Source organism: Candoia aspera, chromosome 3 (assembly GCF_035149785.1).
Source record: "Candoia aspera isolate rCanAsp1 chromosome 3, rCanAsp1.hap2, whole genome shotgun sequence".
Lineage (NCBI taxonomy): Eukaryota > Metazoa > Chordata > Lepidosauria > Squamata > Boidae > Candoia > Candoia aspera.
In genome coordinates, this window is record NC_086155.1 from 75,931,138 (window position 1) to 75,957,294 (window position 26,157).

Here is a 26,157-nt window from a genome sequence, read left to right on the forward strand (position 1 = left end):
TATGTAACATGTTATTTTAATTCCCACTTTAGTTTTTCACTAATCGTGGACCCCAATTTTATGTAGTTGTACCATTATGTTTCTATAAAGCTTATTAAACTTTGCTTGTTTTTCTGCTTGGCAAATTAAAACTCCACTTTTCCACTAAAGCATGCTCAAATATGTTAGCCAGGACTGATTTCCTTTACACTGGGTAGCATCTGAGATAAACAAAGGTAAAACAAACACATTTATCCAATGTTAAGATGTAATTCAACTGTTTTAAAGGTTGAAGGTCATTTCTTCCTATAAAAAGTTTTTTCCCCCCAGGAAGATGAAGTTGATGTGAAGCCTGCTGCAAAATGTGAAGCTCCATTCACACACAAAGTTAACATGAAAGCTCGATTTGAGCAAATGGCAAAAGCAAGAGAAGAGGAAGAACAGAGGAGAATTGAAGAACAAAAGCTGCTACGTATGCAATTTGAACAGAAGGAAATAGATGCAGCATTACAAAAGGTATGAGTGTCCTACTGCATCTCCTTAACACATGGAGTTCTTCCTGGAAGCTAGTAGGAATCCTTATCTGCAATTGGTATGCTCAGACAGACAATACTTGCATATTTACTCTGCCTTTGAGGTACTTTTCTGTGGTGACCAGATTAGGGCACTCACAGATCAGTTAATAGGTTTTGCTGAAAATACTGACCACCCCCTTTGGATAAATGACATTCATCTATGTTAAAAAAGCAACCCTAAGAAAACTGCTGGAGTGCAACAGCAATTCTGCTAAGCACTTTTTCCCTATGCTATAATCCACTCTGTTCTTGTATTAATTCTTTCCTTATTCCTAAAGAATTTAGCATTTTATTCTCATCAGCCTGGAAGATGACTGGCCTGTTTGCTTTGTAGTTAGGTAGATTTCACTCATTTCTTTCATATGCTGTTATATTACATTGATTTCCAGCCCTTTAGTCTGCGGATCCTTTTTTAACCTAGTGGAACAACTGAAATTACTAATAATTACTGCATAACTTGTTACACCTGTTAGAGATAAATATGAACTGCTCAATAATAGGTGAATTTACATCTGAAGTATCTCCTGGTGCCTCTGGTAATCCTACGATTTCTGGGGCCTTTTGAAATCTAGTTATCAATCCTAGTTTCTATTTCTTCACAATGTGTGTTAAAATATTCACAATTTCTGTTTGAATGCAGAAAAAAGAGGAAGAGGAGGAAGAGGAAGGGAGCATTGTTAATGGCTCAGTTTATGAAGATGAAGAACAGCAAGCACGTTCTGGTGCTCCATGGTTCAAAAAGCCTCTTAAAAATTTATCAGTTGTGGACAGCGAACCAGTAAGGTTTACTGTTAAAATAACTGGTGAACCCAAGCCAGAGGTTACATGGTGGTTTGAAGGGGAAATGTTGCAAGACTGTGAGGATTACCAGTATATTGAAAGAGGAGAAACATACTGCCTTTACTTACCAGAGACGTTCCCAGAAGATGAAGGAGAATATATGTGTAAAGCAGTAAACAATAGAGGAACAGCAGCTAGCACCTGTATTCTCACTATTGAAAGTAAGAGATAGCATTTAACAGGTTGTTGAATCTTCAGCTCTTGTCCTCTGTTGATTCTCTCTTAACTCCTCTCTCTTCTCTTCTCTTCCTTAGCTGATGACTATTAAATATCCTACCATTTCTGGAGCCTTCCTTCCCTTCATTTACTGCATCTATCCTTTTCTCCTGTGGTGGGGCCAAGAAGTTGTCTATCATTCCTCAAGTGAAATACTTTTAGACTGAAATCCGGGCAATAAAAGTTTAGTTCATTTGACATACAGCAGTGCAATCTACAAATGGTGGCTGCTTATTTCTGCTACTGTATTGCACCATGTAATGATATTCCATAAGGCAAATCAAGTTGCATGAAAGAGTTTGCCATATGGTTCCAGAAGCCTTGCACAATGTCAATGTAAAATATGCAATGTGGTCAAAATAAAACAGTCTTTAAAGCACTAAGTGACAAGAATACTTGACCACAGAAAACCTCAATTTTATTGTTTGCAACTTTAAATTTATGCCAAAAACAACATAGGGCAAGTTTATAATTTTTAATCTCATAGCCAAGACCAATTCAACATAAATGCCTTGATCATGGCAACTTAGGGGACAAAAAAGTATGTCCTTTGTTAAACAATTAAGTAGCTAAAAGGTAATATAGTATTTATTCAAGTTATGCTTTGCTTAACATTTTCCTTTTAAACTGCATGAACAAAGTAAATCAAGATTATAATGGCCTGAAAGCAGATTTATACAATTAAATTATGCACTCAGCTGTAAGTTAAAGTCCTTCAAAATCAAACATTTGCTTTTTACATTATATTAGATGGTAGGTATTAGTTCAGCATTCCAGGAAAAATGCTGGGCAAATCTGCATCATATTCAATTTGTTGGCATAATAGTGGGTGGCTTTTCAACTTGCATCTCATCTTATAGTACTCAATGAATCATCTCACTATTTCCAAACTAAATAATGTATATTATTCATATAGTTATAAACCTAGAACAGATGAATAGATTTTTTGGGGGGAGGGTGCTAAATGAAAAGCAATTAACTAAATTCCATCAGATTAAAATATGTGCTGGAACTTCATATATAGTACATTTGCAAAATCTTCCAGTTGGTTTAGGATTGTATTTTACTGGCCAGAGCAATTCAGGCATAATTTTTTATGCAGGAGATACATTGTTTTTCTTAAATATATACCAAATTACTTATTCTGTATACACTGGAAGGATAATAAATATGTTCTGTTCCTAAAGTTGAATGTTTTCTTCATTACCAAGGCTGTAGCATTCATCTTCCATAGGTTTTTTGAGATGATGATGATGATGATAATACCACTCAATTATTAAATAATGCAAAGGACAAATTTTCATCCATTAGTTTACATTTATTGAGAACTCATACAAAACAGTACAATTAATGTATTTTCATGAGTACATACATTGTCAATAGGCAAGCTCAACACAACATACTGGAAAGCATTGGATTTACCTCACGTCCAAGCTGCATCTGCCTAAGATACTTCCCATCACAGTAGCCTTTAAAAGACAGTCTTCTTTTTTAACACGGGTAGTTTCTGCAGAGAACACTATCTCAGGACGAAAATGCCTTTCATGCATATTAAGATAAAGGTTGCATAAATGTAAGAGTTTGATAGGGTACTACAAATAGAAAAATGGATCTGTTGTACATGTTCTGTAGGACCCAATGTTTTACTTTATAAAAATCCTAGTACACAAAGAAAAATGTAAAATTCTACCCTCAAATTTATGAAATGTATCCCACCAACTGACAATATTTTCAGAAGAAAGGATTAGTGAATGATACAGCCTACCTAGCTAGTAAGATCACTGAAGTGTAATTTACACAACTCTAGATAAAGACTGCTTTTTAACTAGTAAATATCCTATACAGAACACATACTAACAGATGATCTAAAGACATTAGTTGAAATTAAGATGTTCCTCTCTTTTAAAACATTCATTACTTTCATTTAAACCTGGGATTCAATTAGAATTTACAATTATTTTTGTCCTGCTATAACACACAAGCTACACAAGAAAAAACTATCTATGGATTGGGCTCAAAGTTTCCATATTGTGAGTAGAATGGAACGCTTCAATCCAACCCTATCTTTCTGAAAGAAATCAGACAAACCAAAAATAAAAGCTACAGTACAAGAAGATGCCTATAGGTCCACCAAAACAAAACAAAAACAAAACAAATTATTAACACAGATCTTCACCTCCTACACCAACAACTTTTTTCCCTGTTACATCTTTCGACCTTGAGTTAAATTTCAATTTATGCTATGTTTACTAAAAATGGAGTAGGAAAAAACAAGTTTTCTTTTATAATGGTGAAACAAAATCCAACCAAGATGAAGCTCTTCAGCACATAGCTAGTTTTCATATAAAAATTAATGTGACATATCAAAGTATAATCCCCCCAAAAATAAAATAAAATAAAGTGAAGTGGCTCAAGGGAATTCAAGTACAACTATCGATTTAGTTGTAAACGCAAAACATATTCGTGCTTGACTATTTAGCAAGTGTAAACTGATAAATAGTTTTTATTATTACCACATAACAAATTATGGAACATTTATGGTCAAGCAAATAGCACTTTAAAGAATGAGAAGCGATAAAAACAGGCAAATTATACCCTACACCATTAAGTATGGGATACATTTAAAATCGGTATTGTTTTTGCCAATTTTACCTTCTACATGGAGCCCTTCTATGGTCCATGCTCATCGGCTCACCATGGCCATACACTCAAAGGAATCCTCTTTATTGGAAGTAACTATCTCAGGACCTGATTTTATGAGCTATGATTTGGTGCTTGCAGCATCTTCAGCACTGTGTGTGAAAATGAAGGCAGGGTTTTTGAATATTTTCCTTTGATGCACAGAAAAGCAGGACTTTTGATAAAATCAAAACATTTTATTAAGTGACAAACAAAAAACTGATGGTACTGCCTTAGAATTGTCTATTTAAACTGAAAATTTGTACCAGTTAAGCTACCTAGGTAAGTCATATACAAAACATTTTAAAACTAGCAAAAATATACAGCAATTCAGCTGAAATAGCAAGGTAGGAAGGAAATTGCTATAAAAAGAAAAGATCTGCCAAACTTGTTAACATATCACTGGCACACATACTTTCTACAACTATTTTGCAAAAGTAAAATCTCACTTTTCCTTCTGCATGAAATAATCAAGCTACATTAATTTATGGTTTATGGTGTATCATCTTGGGATTGAGAGAAACATACAGTATATTTGAATACGTAGTATTTGGGTATAACATCCTTTAACATTATAGAAGCATTTGTGAAGGCTGTTGAAGTTCTGACCAATATTTCCTGTATCTTGAAAAAATATTTTATATTCATTTGTAACAACTCAACTATTGAGGGAAAATAGTAAAAGTGACTTACTCAAAAATTATTGCAGCAATCCACTTATCTTTAAAAAAAAATAAAGATACACATTTACCCAGAAATGTAAATAATTGTTTCAGAATTCTCATTGGAATGAAACCATGAATAGCAGAATACATTTGGGAAAAGATATTGGCAGATTGCTTTTGAATACACAAGCACAAAAAAATTCTCACAGGGACAACATTGATATACTGAAATATGTATTTATACACTTCCTTAGGTTGTGCTTACCTGTGCTTTTTGCAGCAGAACCTAAGGTGGAAGATCTGGGAAGGCACTGTGAAGTATAAATAATTGCACTGTTTGCAATTAATAAAGATTTTATACTTTAAATGAATCAAAATCAACAGCCTCCATTTGGTGATGATAAAGAATCTGGTGAATGTTTGTTCTGTTTAGTTATTAACTACACCATTTTCCAATAAGCTATAGACTTATCATGCAAAATATTTGATTTAGAAACTTCATAGCCTACTTCTCTATATATTTATTAACTTCTAGTAGTCTTTTCAAAATGTAAATCCTAAACTAAGCTGGGATAAAAAAAATCCCTCCTGATTCTACAGTAGAACAAATGCATTTCTAATTATTTTTGCAATAATACTACTTCATTTCAGACCACATTCGGTTCTTCTCTTGCAGCCACTCTAAGTGAACACTCCAAAACAACAAAATGGTTTTCTAAAAATAAATCTAATAAAGATTTAGAAAAATAGCATATAGCTGTATCACTAAATATATGCAGACAACTGAAGACAAAAACAACTTCTTCCTGACAAGCATTTTAAATGTTAACAATGTATAAGTTGATATCTGAATGCATCTCATTTTGGAAACCCTAATGAACAATGTTAGTTCATCGATGAATTCTTTAGCTAAAGCTAAATATCTCAAAATACTTACCCATACATACACATATTTATGCATATCTAGGTATCTGATTTAAGAAGCAATTGTGATTTTCTAAAATATCAGCACTGTATTTTATTCCAACATAATATTCACACAGGTATGGCATTTGCATTATGTGGAACATTGACAAAAAGATACTGTTGCAGTTCATCATTTTGTCATTCTGATGTACTTACAGTGCAATGCTCCTTGAAGGAACAATCAAGGATGATACACAGCACAGTCCTCCTCACCCCTACAGAGCTAGTTCTATACTGGCTGGATCAAACCTGCACTTCAACAGACAATGGCAAGACAGACTGTATTGCATGTAATCTAATATATGCAAAAAAGCAAACAGTGGATTTTAACAGAACACCAATTTTCAATTAGAATTATTAAAAGTAAAATGTATGACGGAGACTTTTCAAACATAACTTAAAAACTAGTCTTCAACATTTAAAAACAGACCTTATCTGCAAAAACCTTTTTTTCATTAAGCATTCCAAGACTCAAACAGCATGTTTCTACAACAAATGAAGTTTTATAACTAAAAAGCATAATCATCCTTACTACACTGAATTCAGTAGCAAAGTGCTGCAAACCAAATGCTTAGCACATTTTGCTTTTCTAGATAACTGACTTTAATAATGTGTCTGAAAATTATACTAAAGAATTAAATCATTCATAAAACAAATGTTAACTATAGCAGCTATACGGGTCTGGGACAGTGGTCATGAATAAAAAAGAAATTTCAACTGTTAAAGCAGAAGTATGTCAAGAAATACCTTCACATACATGCAATTTTTACACAAGTAGAAAGAGGAGGATATCAGAATGCTAAATAGCAACATACAATCACAAAAGAGATCCATCTATAACTATTCTGGAAGGGGAGAATACCAACATCAAGCCTGAACTTAAAAGGGGGAGGGGTCTTACTTGTGTACATGTACAGAATTACTAAAAAAAATCCTTGAATTCTCTGAGTACCCACATATCCAACTTACCGACACAGGAGGTTTCATATTATTTATTGCAAAGCACAAAACAAGCATTTAAAAGTGATCAAGTATACATTGAAAAAGTACATTTATATCACAAAGCATTGACCACATAATAGTTGCAAATACATTTGCTGGAATGTGTACATCTACACTAATGTACTAAAAACAAACCAATTTCCATTTCTACACAGAAATATTACCTCCTATCAGTTGTGATAGATATTTTGTACATTTCAAAAAACACTATTTTTAAACCAAACAAAATTATGATCTTCATCAAGGCGTCTGCATCCATACATTTAACAAAGGTTTTTTCCCCCACATAATGAAGCAAATACTGTATTGTCCACTTCTTATTATTGGCCCTGTGCGAAGAAATACATAAGAAATACACAAAAAGTTAAAGAAAATATTTTTAAAAAAATTGTGCTAACTCAGGAGTGAAGCCTTTAAGAAAGAAAATTTGGTTAATGCAATGGTGGTGGCTTCCTGCATGGCTTTCAAACACCCTGAGGAGAAATTTTTAGATCAAAAACACTAAATGTATGGAAAGACAAACACAGATCTCCAGTTAAAAGAGCATTAATTCATTTGCAGTTATGTTTTATCAGGAAAAATGCATACTTCAGAAAGATAACAATGTGGGAGACATGCAAAAACAAACGAAATTCCACCCCACAAAAACTGAAAGAACTATCTCGCTAAAATCCTAGCTAAATAATTCAAGACTGTTATACCTGTGGTGCTGGAGGGTGTTGTGGCATTCCTTGTGGACTTGTCTGGGCATAATAAGCTGCCTGCTGTCTATAGTATTCAGCCCAGGCTGCACTGTAATCTGGCTGGCCTGTTGGTGGGGCTCCGGTTGGAGCTGGAACAGCTTGACCTAGAACAAATGTAGATTACACAACTCTGGTGCCATAAAAAGGGCAGAAGAAGCTCAAAATAATCTCATTTCTAACGAACATTACCTTGCTTCTTGTAATATTCCTCCCAAGCCTTTGAATAATCTTGTGGCTGCCCTTGTTGACCTGCAAAACCCCCCACATTTTAATGTAAACACAACTCCCATGTATACCAAAATTACAGTCAAGAATACAATGGAAGGGTTCTTTGCTGTTGTTTCGACGTATAGTGAAAACCAAAGATGATATCAAAACCTCACATTTTAGTTTTTTGTTCTTGAGTTTTTAATCAAAATATATTGCCTAAATTTGAGCTCAATTTTTATACAGTAGTCTGTTACATGCTATATACCTAAGTTTGCTCACCATACAATATGCCAGTGATTCATCCAAACTAGCTTGCATAATCCAACCTACTTTTTCTAGTTTGAATGTGCTTGGAAATGTATGCCATATTCTACACAAGTGTGTAAAAAAAATCACTCTCATGTTCTCATTACATGGTTGGTAATATATAATGGGAGGGGCTAAGTGAACTTGCCTTGAAATCTGTATCCATGAGTATGCTATATACATATACATATATATAGGAAAACTTCTTTCAATATTACAAAAGTATACTTTCTTGTCAAACCATGCTTAATATGTAAATTGACCTTGTTTTTTGATGACTAGCATGTGGTAACAGAACGATGGCAAAAAACTTACAGCAACTATAAAGCTGCTTTTAAATTAACTTACTGATTTTATTTTAAATTAAATATTTTAAATTGCTTTCCAACTGTATATAATATGCACAGCAAATAAAAGAAAACAGATACAGAAAAAAAGTCGAGATACATATGGGTGTCATTTTATATTTAAGTAAATTGGGAGGCGGGGGACAGATTTAAAGTAGTACCAATAAAAACTCAATTCTTACTCATATACCTAATGTCAAGTTGCTATGCATTTATCTGCAGAACAAATCCTGGAAAGGATGTTAACTTGTGAGATAATGGCCAAAAGTTCATATATGTGCCTTAATTTGAATTATTTTGAATCTATGACTCAGTTTTTCCCTTATTACTTCATACTGGTTCCCCATTCTATATATAAATTGGTATCTAAGCCCAATTTAGGCAGCATGCTTAACATCAAATAGAACTATTATGAGTTCTCCTACCCTACCTACTTAAATTTAGCTTGAAGTGAATTGTTCTATATTTGATGCAAATGTGTGGAATAAAATACTTTAAAACAGACAATTCATATTGTGAAGACAGTTATTGTGACAAAAATGGAGGGCACAAAAAGAAAAATGGATGTTACAACAATATTTTATAATCCTGTTAATTCTAATTCTGAAACTATCAAAACAGGTTACGAACACCACAAGTTACTATTATACTATTTTATTGGGGGACGGACACACGCACACGTCAATTGCTTATGTTCTTATGCTTAATTTGTAGGAGAGGATGTCAGCTTCTCTTTGCCAATTGTCTATAATCTGTCACCTACAACCTCTTACAATGCTGAATTAACCCAGTTCAGAATATTTTGCCAACTATTAATCTCATTGGAGAAAGGATAAAAGTACTAAACTGAAAAAATATAAGCTTTTATTTATAAAATGAATAATAACATGCTAACTTGAACCTTAAATAATTTAACATACAATGTTACAAAGTTGTAAGGAATTCAGAAGACACATAATTAAGTGCTTCTAAAAAATAAGCTGGTGCCGAATTCTAACAAAACACAATACACCAGTGGTAACGTATGCAGCATTTTAATACAGAATATAGAAAATGGAGCAAATTCCATCTGATTTACATCCTTAATCACGAGAATCAGGAGTGCAGGCTATATGTGCTGTGAAAGCAATTTACACTTAAAATTTCTTGCATCTATTAAAAAGAAAATTAGATTGCCCACGTTTTGGCAAATAGTACTCTGATTGTGAATGTTAAGATGACATAATCTCAACATCTAATTCGGTCAAAGGCCAGACTGGAACCAATTACTGAGGGTATCTCCTGTTTCAAATTAGACTTTCCACTGATGGCACTGGATGCAAAATGTAAACACATGTATTTGGCTTCTAACAAAGAAAAAATAGAACTAAAGCATGTATTCACCTAGCTATCATAAAAGTGACACATATTTCATATGCAGTACTTCCATGTTAAATGTATAGTTTCACAACAGAACATGAAACTGTAACAGCTGAATTTGTGATTCAGATTCAATTTTACTGTTCAAAACATCAGAAAATGGCAAATATTTATGAATGGTGTTCTTTTGACACAAATAATGAAATATTGTAGGACTAGCATTTCATGAAAATTGAAAAGCGCATCTGTTACTGATATATGCTTTCATGGACACTAACATCAGAATAGGGTTTACTGTATCAGAGGTTCAGGATCATTTTTTCTTACTAGAAACAGTTAAAAGGGCAGATACATATTTTAAATGCATGGGATTGGATACATTTTAACTGTTTTCTGAATTATTTAATTTTGCCATGAAGATCCTCTCTTAAGCCATCTGATATGAGAAACAGGAAATAGCAGACCATAATGGAACAGTAAGAACTGAAGTTCTGATAAAGTCTTTGCCATTTTTCTTAGGTGGAAGCATGTTAGTTGCTGGGAATATTCTCAGACTTGAGGCAATGGATTGGATTTAATTGCTTTTAGCCTTAAGCACTGATATTTCCATTAAAAATCGCTTTGGCACTTTTGGAAAAAGTGCCCAGTTCAATGCTGTCAAATAAAGCGTATTCTTTTCCATGTAAAATAGTAATGCTTGTAGCACTACTCCTGGTGTACAAATCCAATTGTAAACATTAGATTGTGGAATGCAGGTTTTCCTGTGTAGTAGTAAAGATGTCATGAAAGCTTTCCAAACTCCAAGTCACTCAAGCAGCAAAAATATAAAAGGTGCCTACAATATAAAACTTAGGACTATCTACGGAGTAGTTCTGCTTTTTCAAAATGAAATTCCATATGAAACAGTACAGCTTCTGAGAAGTAGTAAGTTTTTAAAAATCAAAAGTAAAACGTACCCATTTTTTTATAGTACTCTTCCCAAGCCTTGGTGTAATCTACCTGCCCTGCTGGTGCTGGATTTGGTTGATCTCCTGATTGAACAAAAAATAAAAAATAGAATGAGTAAAATACAACAAAATAAAAGGTTCAGTTCCAGTCACTTATGTTTTATTCCAGTTAAGGGTAAAAACCTTACATCAAAAGTCAGGACATCTGTTTTCAAATACTTCTTAAGTCCCGGTTCAGAAATGCCTTATTTGCACCTATCGAGCACAGAACTTGGCTGCAGCCATGCATCGTTCACCCATCAAGACATGTACAAGACATGTATAGACATCTTTATCTATACAAGCCAATAAAAAAATTCTCTTGCACTAACATACAGGAAGATCAGCCAGACCTTCTAATGATTCAGCTGATCCCATTATGTTTAACTGGAACCAGTCACTGTACACAAATCATGACTAGTCCATGTCCTTTAGAGCCCACACCCCAAATATATTAATTAATTAATTATCCTGCCTTTATTGTTTTTATAAATAACTCAAGGTGGTGAACATACCAAAATTCCTTCCTCCTCCTATTTTCCCCACAACCACCACCCTGTGAGGTGGGTTGGGCTGAGAGAGAGTGACTGGCCCAAAGTCACCCAGTGGCTTTCATGCCTAAGGCGGGACTAGAACTCACAGTCTCCTGGTTTCTAGCCCGTCGCCTTAACCACTAGACCAAACTAGTGATGGCAACATATGCTTCTGTGTGTGTGTGTCCACACTGTAATTTTCCAGAAAACCCTGCAAACAATCTTTATATCAAACAGAATACCTTGGCAGAATATACGATTCAAGTTAAGAAGACATTTTTTTGTTTTACTCATGGTAGCAGCAGCTATGCCATAATCATTTGGTTGGAAGCATAATATAAGCTTTCAAGTGATCATTTTGATCTGAATTGATGTTTGATTCAAATTCAGTTTTTGTATTTCCACCGTGGTCCAAATCTGAATATGTTCTACTGGATTATTTTTCTCAATTCCTGCTGACAGTAATTTCCCTTACATACTTTTAAATCAATATTGAAACCCTAAATCTCTTTACAAAAGAAACCTTGGGTGGTATCAAGTTCACAAGCCTATTAATCCCACCTCTTTCACTGAGACTGCAGAATTTTCTATCCTGATTTTCTACTGGTCTAAGACAGTAATAAATTAAAGCAATATCCTGATTTAACAGCAACTCATAGTTTCAACAAAGGCGAGTAACCCATTTGCTTGCAAAGCATAAATTGAAAGCCCAGATAATGTATAGAAACTCCAGACTACAGTAGTGAAAAAGCAAGTCTAGCAAGGCTCATTCCCATAGTGCTAAAACATTTTTGTATAATGTATGAATGCCTATTTTTTCTGTGAAATAACTTCAGGAAAAATATCAGTACTTGAATCCTAGACACAATTTTATGAGAAGTATGATATATTGTGAGTTGTATTTAATTGGCTCATCAACGTAATTGCTTGGAATATAAAAAAATTAAGCAAAGGAAAGAGATATGGAGATTACTAGAAAGATCAGGAGTTGCCCAGAATTTGGTAAACCTCAGCCCAACTTTGCTTAAAATTCTCCTCAATCTAATGCTTTACCCTAAATTAGCTGTCCTAAATGTTTTTACATTTCCCTTGTTAACTTATTTTAGGATTGAAACCAACGTGCATACAAAACTTCAAATATTTAATTGGTGAAATTATAATAAAACTACTCTTTCAAGATATTCTAGAGTTTGAATAAGATACTTTATCTTTAAAGAAAAGCCATTTTGACTTCTTTATTATATTGATACAAGAATGGTACCTTGTCCATTGGTCTGAGTAGCAGGTGGTGCACTAGGTGGAGCTGCAGGGGGTGGCTGTGCTTGCTGTTGATAGTAGTGGGCATAATAGGCTGCCCATGCTGCTGAATTAGGATCTGCTGGCTTACCTGAGAAATTAAGTATGGCTTTCAGTTCAACATCTCAAAAGAGCTCACCAAGATCAGTTGCCATTTATATCCATTCTTATGTTAAGAAAGATAAATATACAAAAGACATTCCCCAAAAGTAAAATGGATAATCTGTTCTTAGAGAATATTAATTGTTGATTACAGCATCTGAATAATGCATGCAGCCATTTCTGTGAATTACCCACGCATATATTCAAAAACATACTTATAAATGGAAGTGCTACAAAGTGGGGCCTGTACCTAGGATTGCCCTGCAGCCCAAGTAGCTTTATTATTTTGGTATGTTGGGTGTGAGTGCCGCTTTCAGAACTGGTGTGTTATCTGGACAGCAACGCATAGGATTTGGACTGCATCTTATGCAGGCTTGAGAACAAACGTCATAAATTCTGTAGTACCTTCTTTTGAATAATAAACCTGTTCAAGGCTCGGGCAGAAAGCAATTCCACTAGCTTTATTACCAAATATGAAGTCAAACATTTCAAAGCCATATTTTTTAAAAAATCAGAAACGTAAGTTCTAAATCTAACTTTGTACCTAATTCAGGGTGAAATATTCAACCTAAACATAACTTAGCGACCCAAGCTGCTGGGTTTTCACAACTATCTGTGCTTAAATGTGTGCTTAGTGTTTTCAATGGAGCCTTTTCGCAAGTGAGTTTAGCATTTCAGCTTTAGTGTGCTATTAGGCTGGCAAAATGAAATGAACATGGCTTTAATGAATGATTTATCAAATGGGTTTCAAATAAATTTTCATTAGTATGTGATTAATGTGTAGCTCATTGCAAATTAGCACCATTTATACATTTGCTTATTCTTACCAGGGTCTGGGGGATTAGGTGGTTGCCAATGTGGATATGCATTACCCCATCCTTGAGGAGCATATGGTGCTGGAGGTCCACTAAAATGAAAGTGTAATATATAATTAGATCCAGTAGTAAAATGAATTATAGGGACTTCTTGTTCTCAGCGATTTCTTAATTTTAATGGAAAGTTCTTTTTGCTATTGGTGACTTGGAGACTGCTGCAAAAGCTAGACTGAAATCTATTAGGAATGCTCTGATTTCCTCCATCAAGAAGAGAATTGACCTAGATAGCCTACAAGAATCCCTCCCCATGTATGCTCCAGAGCTAAGCATTTACAGCACACCTAACATGAATTAAACCTTTTATAATATATATTATTTTAATTTAGAATAAATGTTCAGTTAAAAGGTATCCTTTCTCCTTTCAGAGAAATCTCTGAATTCAGAAAAATCTTCTTAGCTGTTGTTTATACAACAAATACATTTAAAAATTACATGGAACCTACAGTTTAAATCTACAGCTTATTCCAAAGATTTACCCTATTTCTTCCAAAAGCTTCAAGTGACTTATGTAACACTTTCTTCGTAGATGTATATATGTACTCACACACACGTGACTTCTCAGATGCCAGTCTAACATCTTAACCACTACACCATGCTCTGCAAACTTGTCTGCAAGTGTACAATACTTACTGAGGTGCAGGACCAGGAGGGCCAGGGGTATAAGGAGCTGGATTGTAAGGTCCCATTGGAGCCCCAGGAGGTGGCCCAGGAGGTCCATGTGGCCCTGGAACAACACCGTGAGGTCCATGAGGCACAGGTGGCCCCAAAGGATTTACCGGACCCTGTTAAGATACGGTAAAATAGTACAGTGAAGTTATTCTACATCAATAGCAAGGATAAGATTATACTGAGCTAGAAGTTTTATTGTCAGTTTTTTTTTAGGGGACTAATGCAGCATTTTTAGAAACATCTATATATTGTGCCCAACTGCACTGTATATCAGTATAATTAAAACTCACATAGTAGTGTAACTGTTTTCCCCTTAGCTTGGAATCCCTCGTCTACTGAATAGATGAGGGCAAAGATAAGAGATCAAAGGAAACTTCACTCACATTACAGGTAGTCCTCAGTTAACGACTACTAGTTCAGTGACCATCTGAAGTTATGGCAGTGCTGAATGAACATTGGTTACGACTGGTCCTCGAAGTTCCGGCTGTCCCAGAACCCCCGCGGTCACGTGACCATGATCTGGGCACTTCGCAACCAGCTCACACTTATGATGGTTGCAGCATCCCACAGTCACATGACTGCAATTTGTGACCTTCCCTACCGGTTTCCCACAAGCAAAGTCAGTGGGGAAGCTGGCAGAGGAGGTCACAAGTTGCTCTAGCTAATTTCCCCCACCCGTGCACCCTTCCCCAGCCCCTCTGCATTCACGTGGCACCTTCCTGGCCACTCACACACCCTCTGTCTCACTGGGCTTGCACTGCACCTCCCTGGCCACCTTGCTCTCTCTCTCCCACCCAGCAGCAGCCACTTACTTGCCTGCTGGCCTGCTTGCAAACCGCCTGGGACTTGCAACTTCCCCATTGACTTTTGTTGTTAGAAGCTGGCAGGAAGTTGCAAGAAGGTGCTCGCTTAATAACCCAAGATCCTTGCTTAACAGCAGCAATGGGGACTGCAAGAATTGCCATTGCTAAGCAATGCAGTCATGCAATGTCGTGCTTTACAACTGCATCGCTTAGCGATGGAAATTCCAGTCCCAATTGCCGTTAAGGACTACCTGTACACACATTTCACAAAATGCAAACATTTTCCATAATTCTTAATTTTCTACAATTCATATGACCTGGTTATGCACTTTTTCATGAATACGTTATCATCATTCAGTAAATTGTGCAGAACAAGCAAGTCCTCCATTTAAACTGTCTTATTACTCTTAAGAGCACGCAACAAACTTGAGAAATGCAATTTTAAATGGGACTGTTCAAAGCTACTGATAAGTAATATCATAAGGAGATGAATTCTGAACAAAGACAAATTTAAAAAGCTAATTCTGTTCTGTACTCTAACCGTAGAAACATTAACGAACAATGGTTTTCCAAAATACTCACTCCAATCTTTTCTTCTATAAGCTGCCGAGCATAATCAATCTGTTGTGGTGTCCCCCGAATAGTAAATAATTTCATGTTGGGATCTGCATTTGGTGGAGGATTTCTCTGAAGTTCTATTCTTGCACCAGATTGCTGACTAATGCTCTTGATAGTTTCACCACCTGAATTTACAAACAAATAAATGCTATCATACTGTAATCTGTAGAAGTTCTTAATAACCTTAAGTACAAAGAACAACAAAAATTACCCTTGCTTGCTCCTGAAGTGAGAATAACAGCACTATCTTGGTGATGTTATATTGCTATTGATAATAGTTGTATTTATAGTTTTGAACTATCATTTAAAACATTTTTTCTGCATGACTTAACATTTCTTCTTGTTTGACATAAAGTCATAATTGATTACTTTTATTTCTTGGAGGTCAGAAACCATGTGATTTAGTTTCATTATCTATACAGTAATCTTCACCTGTACAAGCTGTTCCACAGTTCCAATTCACAGCTGAGGTTGCGGAAAAACTCTGAATAGCTATTTTTTTCTTTTAAGAAAAGAGAGAAGCCCAGAAACATATTTATCTGAGAATAGAAAAGTACGTTGCTGAGAGTTGTTACTTTGCAAGGTTTTAATGCTGAACCAAATGGTTCCACTTTTATTTTCCGTATGAGACATTAAATATATAACTAGTATCCTGAGTATATAAAGTAGCAGGGATGGGAGAAAAACACATGAAATATCTTTTCCAACATTGCTTCAACAGAAGTAGTAACATGAGGCTTTTATTTTGTGAAGGTATTTACCAAAAACATTATAGAGCTGATCAACTCGTTTTGTTGACATCTGGGAAATACAGCTGATGTGATTCGTGTCTTACCCAAAGAGCTAGACTAAGTTGGACACTTTTATCCCCACATTAGAAAGAAACCAATATAGTGTGTTGCTCAAAGAAAAGCTCAAGTAGAATTCAGTAAACAATACAGAGATTTCAGAAGCAGTGATGGATAGTGAGAAGACAGTTTACATACATACATACATACGTACATACATTTATTTATTTAATTTTGACACTGCCCATCTCCCCCCAAAGGGGGGACTCTGGGTGGTTTACAACCAGAATATTAGACATTGTTTTCTAAGAAATTTTTGGAGGTACAAATGAAGCCCAATCAATATTATACCTAGTTAGACAACACAGAAGAAAGGCAAAGGAACAGTGTTTTAGCTTTGAGGTCTAGCTAATCCTCACAGCAGGTATGTAAGAGTTCATGGCTGGTTCAATCTTTTTCCTAGGATGGAGGCATCATAATTCCTATTGGTGTGTTCTGATTTGTAGGATAGAAGGATGCTTATTTCTAATGGAGAGCCCACTTTCAGAAGTCACCACTTTCAGTTTAAAGTGGCTAAACAGAGTAACACTAGAACTGGGTAAACTTTTGCATCTTGGGAAAATAGGCTGTGTTTCATAGCAGGTGATTGGTGATTCTGAGAGTTTTTCTCTTAAAATCACCTAATGAGGACTGGAAGATAGACAGAGAGACATCATTAGTAGTTTATATTCATTTTCTTTTAATAGCTCCTGGAGAATTTTGATAATTCAGAGTTGAATGGCAATATAAAAAAGCTGACAGAGGAAGCTCCAAACTACAGAAGATATACAGATACGGTGGAGTTTCCAGTGCTGGTCTGGATCTAGGAAACAAGCTCGTCAGCTACGGGAACTGTAATTTCCAGAGTTTGCTAGTTCTGTAGCTTCTGGTACTAACATTGTTTTGCTGATTTCTTTTCCCTCTTCAGAAGAAGTATGACTGTATTCCTGTCCATTTCTACCAGAAAATCAATTTTTCCCAAAGACACAATACCCTTTGAAAGAATTCTAAGTTAAATTGGTTCTGGAGGTAAAGTTCATGAGGGTTTGAGCAATTATGTTTGGCAACGACACTACCAAAGAATGCTAGAGTTTAATATGGCATCAGCAATAATGCTAAAAGTGTAGTTAAGTTTTGGTTGATTATGTGCAGCCTCTCTGAATCCAACTTGGGATCCTGAACTTTGTTTTCTTATACCACCACCACCACCACCACCAAAAATAGGTACTTGCTCCTGGATGTAAAATAATTAACACTAAAATTTGAAATTCTTGTATATTTTCTCAATTAGGATTGGATCCTGATTTGCTGTTTCTTGGTTGATACTGCATTTCCTGGACAAAAGTTGTGCAGACAGATTTTGATATCAGGAAGGTACTTCATTTTGGAGAGGGAGCAAGGATCAGGGAATCATAATCTGGATATTCAGAACTAGTGCAGTTAAATTATTAAAAGAAACCATTACCTTTGTTTAGATACTGCAGGACAGCTGTGTTGGTCTATGTTAGCCAGAAACCAAGAGGAACTTGTTAGCAGCTTTTCAGAATAATAAATTTTAAGTAAAAGGCTATCTTTTCCTGAGGTACAGTTGCATTTAATGAAGTTTCCTGAGGTACAGCTAACATGCCTTTTAATAAAAATTGTTGGTCTCAAAATCTGCTAATAGACTTATAACTTCTGTGTTTAGATTTATTATCTTCAAAAAACTCTTCCTGGCTCAAAAAACCCTAATGCTAAATAATCTTTAAAAAAAAAACTCTGATGCCTATAAATATTACTATTTTTGTGTTTCAAAAGCACAAAACATCACTTAATTTCCAGCATGATGCAAGCCAGCATGGACAATTAACTTTCTGAATATTTCTAAGAGATTCTCCTTTAATACTCTTGATCTTTTGCTTTTTTTAAGCCAGACATCTTGTTTCGCCATTAGTGTCATTAGAAACTTAATTTAAAACATTATTTTTTGGCTACAAGCTGGGCCACGAAGCAGAACTGAGGCATTTCAAGGAAAAAGGTACTGAAAACAAAAGTAAATCACACTATTCCAGTCATCTGAGCTACAGAAGTGAGTTACTCAATGATAAATGCCATTTCCTGCCCTCAAGCAGGAGAAAGCTTATTTATCTAAAGCAAATCAAGCTTTTTACCTTTCCCAATGATTAATCCAGTTTTTCCAGTGGGAACAATAAAATTAAATTCTTGCAATCCACCAGGTGGTCCCATATTCCAGTTCCCCTGACCTCTTCCTCTACCGCGGCCACCAGGCCCTGGACCTCCAGGATTGCCAGCCTAAATTATAAAAAGAATTGTATTTAGCAATACTGAAAAAAAATATTGTATTCTGCAGAAACATTATTCCCATTTTGCCTTTCTGGCAAATACAACTGCCTCAAAACAACAACAAAGAGAGGGAAAGGTTAGACTTTTGTAAGAGTCACAGTATTTTACATTTTTTCTTCACAAAAACAACCAACCCCCCCGCTTCCAATATAAGCTGTCTATTCCATTTCAACTGAGCAAACACTTTTCCAAACAAAACAATAAAAATCCTGATTTCTCTTCTTCCTAGTATGCTAGCTTACTATATGGAGCTGGACTAATACTGTGGTGGATCTCACTTGGTAGTTCTGGAATGGTCATTAACTCTTAGCTTAACCTATTGTGGAAGGCTCGTGCTGTGAAGATCTCTGAGCTCCTTGAGAAAATGTGGGGTACAAATGAAATGAATCATTCCAAGCCACTATTGCTTGTATGATTTCTAGAGTCTCCCTCCTAAGAGGGAGGGATCTTGAGAGATTAAGTGAAAACACAAATGCCTTGCATGAATTGGCAATCTCACAGGCTTTTAGCCATTAAAAAAATAATTTGGGGTGCATGTAAAAACTTTTGGGAATGCCAGATACCTTGAAAACTTCAGGCACAGCACCACTGACTCCTGATGCAAGGAGCATGACATAGCACACAGATTTATCACACTTTCAACTGAAAATCGTATCTATAAATCTCCAACTAGCGCTCTTCTTTTAGGAGATTGGTTTTGTTTCAAAAATTTTACAGACATCTAATAATCAGTGCTATGCTGGCCAAGGCCTTACTGCTAAATAAGACTTACTAGTAGAGGCTCAGAACCAGTAAAATACAAATTTCCTAAGTAGCAACTATCAAATGTTATGAAGCTGAACCAAATTTCAGCTGTTCCTAACATAAATTTGGTGCCTTAGATAGGTGAATTAAGAATCACAATAAGGCAGTAAGCATTTACAGATTTGATTTTTTTTTCTTTAGACTATAGCCAGTTTGGTCTAGTGGTTAAGGCAATTGGCAAGAAACCAGGAGACTGTGAGTTCTAGTCCCACATTAGACATGAAAGTTGGCTGGGTGACCTTGGTCCAGTCACTCTCTCTCAGCCCAACTCACCTCACAGGGTGGTTGTTGTGGGAAAATAGGAGGAGGAAGGAACATCTGGTATGTTCGCTGCCTTGAGTTATTTATAAAAATAATAAAGGCGGGATAGAAATTAATTAATTAAATTAAAAATAATAACAACCATAATTATGAAGCAGGTAACATGGTAAAATATCCATAACAGGAATCTCCACAAGATGTTCCACCTTGAGTATGAAAGACATACAAGTCACAAAAACTTTACTATTATAAACTGCAGGCATCTCACCTAGTTTTAACATAAAAATATCTATGCATATTTCTCCCTAGTACAGGTTAAAAAAAACCAAGAATAGTACTGTACAAGAACAATTAAAAACTTGCCTGAACTATTAACTGACCTGAACACTTCGAAGAAGATCTGTAATAATTTCAGCTGCATGTTGACATCTGTCTGGAGGTCCTGTGATCTGGGCTATTCTGTCAGGAGTTGTTCCATCATCTAGAAGGGCAATAAATATTTTTATAAGCATTTAATTATAGATAAAACATGCAATTTGTGTATTTGCCCATGGAGAAACCCTACCTGGTTTAAACTGAATCCTGACACCAGCATCATTCTGTATCTTTTTTATCATTTCACCATTTCTTCCAATTACAATACCAACTGCAAACCGTGGTATTGGCACCTTAAGAAACACAACGTATTTTAACAAATGTTGAACAAGCATTTCCAAGCAAATCAAATTAATATGTAACTCTAGAAAATGCTAACCATTACATACTTCAACTCAACATAAAAGGATTGAGCAAGGGAGGAATTGGATGGTCTACAGTACTTTAAGCATTTTAAAGCCAATTTTATCATTAGTATTTAACAGGGAGTAAAGCATCCTAATCAGGATGTTCTAAATTAGTGAAAGGAATCTGCAACTTATGATGTTTGTCCAGACAGAAGAATGAACACAGGCCCTAAAGTACAAATTTGGCTAAAGTATTCATCATACTCACATCTAATCCTTCATTGCCTCCTATTCTTGACCCATATTCATTGCGCACCTCTCTAAAGCCACCTTGATCACGAATTAGGTCTAAAACCATTTCCTTGGCTTGCTGAAAGCAAAACAAGTACAGGTAAGATGCAATAATCTTACAATGATTTCTCTTGGAGTGACATATAATTTAAATTTTAAAATCTGTTCTTACTTGCACTTTGTAAGGATCTCCTGTGATCCTAAGAGGTTTATCTGCTCCAGTGTTCTGTGGTCCATCTTGAATCATTACCATCTTAACACCTGCACGCTCCTATTTAACAAAATTAATGCACACTGATCATAAAAATATTAAGTGTTCATGCATAATTTTAGAAAATAAAATCTGTCAGCTTACTTGAAGTTGTTTTATTGTCTCTCCACCCTTTCCAATAACTAATCCTGCTTTGCTAGCTGGAATCATGATTTCTTGGACAGCATTTCCTGGGCCATCGCCATGATGGAATCCAGGTGTAGGTCTTCCCTTTTCAACGATCTGGTCAAGCAATCTCTTTGCAGATCTTGAAAAAGATAAAAGTGATTGCAATTTAAAAAATATAAGAAAAACAACACAATTAGCAAGAGACAGCATGTTCAGGCAGATTGCTAACTAAAAATCATGAAATGATCTACTTTATACACACGCTGGAAATGATACTGTGTTATTTACAGTGATATTAAATGGGCAAAATAGATAAAATGAGAATGCATGTGATTTCTTCATACTACTAGTAGCCACACTAAACCAACAATACTTCACCTGCTGTGTGCCAGGCTTGAGAAAATAATTTTGTAATTGAATTCTAGCCAAAAATATTTAGGTTACTTGGGTCGTCATGAATGTACAGGTATAACTAAAAGACTATTCAACAAATCATTCTGAATACTTGCTTCAAAACTGAACATATTGTGTGAGTGTTTGTGTGCTTGTTGCATGTTTTCCTCAAAATAATAGCATCCATCCATTGTCAAAAACAGCTCCTGTTTGAACTGAATCTTTTAATGAATATACAGTGCCATATAAATGGAATACAGTATGATATATGCTATGTTTTAAAATGCAGTTATCCTATTTAGTCAAGATAAAATCCAATCTAAAGATTCTTGTCAGGCAAATGTGAGGGCTTTTTTAGCATTTTCCCCAACTCTCGCCAAATAATTCCTCAAGATAGAACATCTGTCTTGAGAGCAAATAAGAGAGAGTATAACTGAAAAATGCCTCCTTCTTACTGCACTGATGCATGCCTTCTGCTGCAAGTTCACTGACTTCCTGAATATAACCTTGTGAAAACTGCACCATGAAAAGGTAACAATTCAAAGTGCCAGTATTAGCTAGCTCTTACTAGTGTAGAGAAATTATAAATTATCAAATCCACATTAAAATGGAATGAAGATAATTTGAGATCTAAAATCAGAGTTATTTGGTGCAACAACTGCTTGTTGAACGACCACCTTTAAACAGTTCTATCTCCAGCTCTGCAAGCTTTTGGATTGATGGATTGAGCATCAGAACACTTCTGGTAAAATGAGAAAAAAACATTACAAACATGGACTTGTTTTAAGCTCAAAATGTTTTATATACCTCTAGTAATTGGCCTCAGTAGAACTATTGAACTTTCCAAATACACTGGAAGGTCAAATGTTTTCCAGTGACTAGATAAAGATTCAACTGAAAAGTAAGAAAATTTTGCACTGTAGGTAGTTCATATTTCAGAGGCAGAGCTAGATATATTTGCTGTACAATAGCATACAGTCTGGGACACTTAAAAAAGAGGCAGGATTCTCAATAACAGAATACACAGAATATAGAATTTGGGGTATTAGCAGATAAGAAATAACTAGGCAAAATTAAAACACTGCACACATCTGGAAAGAAAACTCTCCAGAAAAAATTATTTCAACATGATCAGAAAACATTTGTGAAGAAACTTACTGTACTGACTCAGGTGTTCCAGTCAACATGCAAGATCTTTCAGGAAGCCCACCACTATCTACAAATGGAAACAGCATAGAATGAACACTAGTAAACAAATATCAAAAATTTGCTTTTAGGATTTTAACAACAGATCACTCAACTAATTCATGACTGTTTCAATCTCATATAAGCTGACAATTTAAGACCATCAAAGTAACACGCATGCATGCAATATTAATTATTTACTGTAACTGTAAGCTAGTAAAATACAAAAAATGAAATAATTACCAGGTGCAATCTGTATTTTACATCCAGATTCTTGCTGTATGCGAGATATCTGTTCTCCTCCTCTACCAATTACTTGAGAAATGGACAAACAAATCAGTTAATGCGTTAATACCATACACTACAACAGTTTAAATATACTGTAGTAAATCTATATACTCACTGAATCCAACCATTCCATCTGGAACTTTGTATTCTTCTGTCATTACAGACCTAGGGGGGAAAAAAACACAAACTAGTATTTGTACCTAGCTTGAAATCAAGTTCTCTCCAAACTAAAGAGGTACATCAAAACTAAAGAGGTACATCATATTATCTATTTGTTAATCTTTACTTCCACTCAATTTGCTTTCCATCTATCTTTAAATCACTGTGCCTACAAAACAATAGCCATTATTTTAACACAGGTGGTCAAACTTTAGCCAATTAGTTAAAATGTCAAAATTCTAATAATGCTGAAGCTACTTATAATATATGAATCTCGTAACTTACTGCAATTTATATGTTTTTCAAAGATACATACATACATAAATGGTGTTATTTCATTTTATATTAAAGAACCAAGTCAGAAGCAAAATAAAGTATATAACAAGAACATAAACGAGGAAGAAAACGCTAGGAAATTTCACCAAAACTGTATATTTCATAAGTGAGAGAGGAATTTCAGTAATGTACATTTGAACTTTGGGTTTTCTTCTTCAAATGAACACAATTCTAAGTTATATGTGGCAATATTTTTTGTTCTTAAATATATCACTAAAGTATTGGTCAAAGAAAGTGCCCTGCAATTGCAATTAAAAGATGATTTCAATGGGCACAGTGGAGTCTAATACAGTCCACCCTACTTTTTCATTTACTTTTTTGGTTTATACAACACAAAATGTATAAAAATGTTGCAAAGAAGGAAAAATAATTTGCCTGCATCATGCTGAATATATAGGCATCTTGTTTTCAAAAAAGTGTGAGAAGCAACTCAATTTGTACAATATCAACAATCAAATGAATAGAGAAAGCTAGTTCCAGTTTGATGAGTACAATAATGGAAAGGTGCTTTAAAAGAAATGCAACCCTTTAACTTGCACTGAAAAAGTAGCATGGTAAAAAAGCATTTTCAGCTATACAGCTATTTTTAACATGTGATTTAAAATCTAATTCTCTATCCCTACTCAACTAATTACCTCATCTGGTTCAATGTCAGTTACAGTAAACATTACCTGGCAAACAATAAATACAAATTCCCCAACCAATTGAAGCTGTAATTATTTCAATTACTGACTGAAATAACTATGTGAACATCACTTTCTTCCCAATAGCTTTTTGGTCTGCTCACAAGGGACAAAAGAAATCCCCAAACCTATTTCTGATATTGATAACATAACACTTCATAAATTTCTAAAACAAGCCAATAGAAAATAATTACTTTCTACAAGGATCAAATTAAAGAAAAATTGAATCTTACCTCTGTTGCTGATGCATGGGTGGTAACTGATTTCCAAAAGCTAAAATGAAATATTACATACTTTGACAATTTCACCAAATAATTTGCAATAATGGTATACAACAAAAACAACCACAAGAACACGCAGGACACAAACTTGACTACCAGACTACTTTCAATTCAATATATTTGCTTTGACTAACATTCCAAGTTTTGCCAAATAATCACATTTAATATATCATTAACCCAGAAATACATCACTGGATATAATGAGGTAGCTCAGAACTGGTTCTAGTAAAAAGAGCACAGAGGAAGTCTTCGGCTTGGTCAATTCCAACTGATGTGTTCAGTTTAGCTATTTCCTTCTCTTTAGTTTACTGCTAGATCAACTGCCAAGCTATGATTTGCAACTTGATTACAAATCAATACCAAAACCTAATTCTTCAGAGCAAACACAAATAATAATTTATTATTTTGCAAGTAAAGACAAATGGTAGCTTGTGTAAATGAGGAATAAAAATGTGAAAGTAAAGGGAAGAAGAAATTACACAATCATTATCAAAGCAAAGTCTCTTTTAAATCAAGCTTTAAGTTGTTTCCACCTTTTTTCAGGATGTTTCTTCAGTGTAGCTTACAGATTGATAGTGCCTGCAGGTATCCCATGCAAATTATTACCAGGCCTGATCCTGCTTAACTTCCAAGGCCAAGCAAGATGCTGCATCTGCTAGGGCTTCTTTGCTTAGAAAGATTTCTTTTTTCATTTTCTTCCTTTTTACTCCATGTGTTTTCCTGCATCATACAATACTTGAGATTTCCACCCTCTAAACACTCAGTGTATACATGAGTATGAAGCAGGAAGAACCACACAAACCAAAGCCCTATTTGCCACACATGTGGTTTTCAAGCAGAAATAGCCACTGCATTTAGCTAAATACTTTTAAGGGCTTTTATTCATATATAAATTAAAATGAAAATTCATAAAAAAATTGGTAGCTAGATTCCAATACTACAATGTAATCATTTGAATATATAAACTATCAAAAACTTTGATTAAGAAAAATGAAAAAAATCAAGTTTTTAAAGAAAATATTGTTGGTTAGTTTTCAATGTTAATTGAAACTATTCTGCTTGGCTTTTAACTTTTAAACTACATAGACTCTTTTATTTTTTAAATTAAACCACTCCAGTTTTACAGGGAAAATGCTAAATGTTTCATATTTGAAAATGCTAGCAATAAAGATGTTATTCAACTAAAACTAGCAACTCCACACTTTAATATGCTTCAATATAATTGTAACTTCTGTGGCAGTTTTAACAGAATCAGTCATTGTCTTAAAATTTTTAGGCTGCAATATTTAATCTAATTATCTTGAAATAAGTCTCACTGAAATCAGTGGAGCTTACTCTGAATACAGTAGATAAGGATAATACATACTGGAAGATTTAAAGGTCCAAATTCTAACTTTTCGTTTGTACTTTCATCAAACTGAGAAAACTGAATATAC

At 34.8% G+C, this 26,157-nt stretch overlaps 2 protein-coding genes across 11 annotated transcripts in view; one reads left to right on the forward strand and one right to left on the reverse strand.

The window, feature by feature from the left end:
- NEXN (nexilin F-actin binding protein) overlaps positions 1-26,157 on the forward strand; it is a 269,027-nt gene that overhangs the window by 29,193 nt on the left and 213,677 nt on the right. For 4 of the 5 annotated variants that reach the window (XM_063298162.1, XM_063298164.1, XM_063298163.1 and 1 more), the window contains 3 exons: positions 310-495; positions 1,195-1,555; positions 1,649-3,855. In XM_063298162.1, coding sequence (XP_063154232.1) covers positions 310-495; positions 1,195-1,555; positions 1,649-1,662 — 561 coding nt within the window. In that variant the 3' untranslated portion in view covers positions 1,663-3,855. Of the gene's footprint in view, positions 1-309; positions 504-1,194; positions 1,556-1,648; positions 3,856-26,157 lie in introns of those variants that run through there. The other variant, XM_063298166.1, reaches the window with a different exon arrangement.
- Positions 2,908-26,157, reverse strand: part of FUBP1 (far upstream element binding protein 1) — a 30,939-nt gene continuing 7,689 nt past the window's right edge. For 2 of the 6 annotated variants that reach the window (XM_063298159.1, XM_063298156.1), the window contains 18 exons: positions 24,674-24,713; positions 23,378-23,427; positions 23,218-23,289; positions 22,948-23,005; positions 21,373-21,535; positions 21,190-21,288; positions 20,995-21,096; positions 20,570-20,672; positions 20,385-20,485; positions 18,747-18,888; positions 15,734-15,894; positions 14,310-14,461; positions 13,632-13,711; positions 12,668-12,793; positions 10,844-10,918; positions 7,855-7,914; positions 7,624-7,769; positions 2,908-5,265 (listed from right to left, as the gene is read on the reverse strand). In XM_063298159.1, coding sequence (XP_063154229.1) covers positions 5,158-5,265; positions 7,624-7,769; positions 7,855-7,914; positions 10,844-10,918; positions 12,668-12,793; positions 13,632-13,711; positions 14,310-14,461; positions 15,734-15,894; positions 18,747-18,888; positions 20,385-20,485; positions 20,570-20,672; positions 20,995-21,096; positions 21,190-21,288; positions 21,373-21,535; positions 22,948-23,005; positions 23,218-23,289; positions 23,378-23,427; positions 24,674-24,713 — 1,838 coding nt within the window. In that variant the 3' untranslated portion in view covers positions 2,908-5,157. Of the gene's footprint in view, positions 5,266-6,897; positions 7,252-7,623; positions 7,770-7,854; positions 7,915-10,843; positions 10,919-12,667; positions 12,794-13,631; positions 13,712-14,309; positions 14,462-15,733; positions 15,895-18,746; positions 18,889-20,384; positions 20,486-20,569; positions 20,673-20,994; positions 21,097-21,189; positions 21,289-21,372; positions 21,536-22,947; positions 23,006-23,217; positions 23,290-23,377; positions 23,428-24,673; positions 24,714-26,157 lie in introns of those variants that run through there. The other 4 variants (XM_063298161.1, XM_063298158.1, XM_063298157.1 and 1 more) reach the window with 3 other exon arrangements.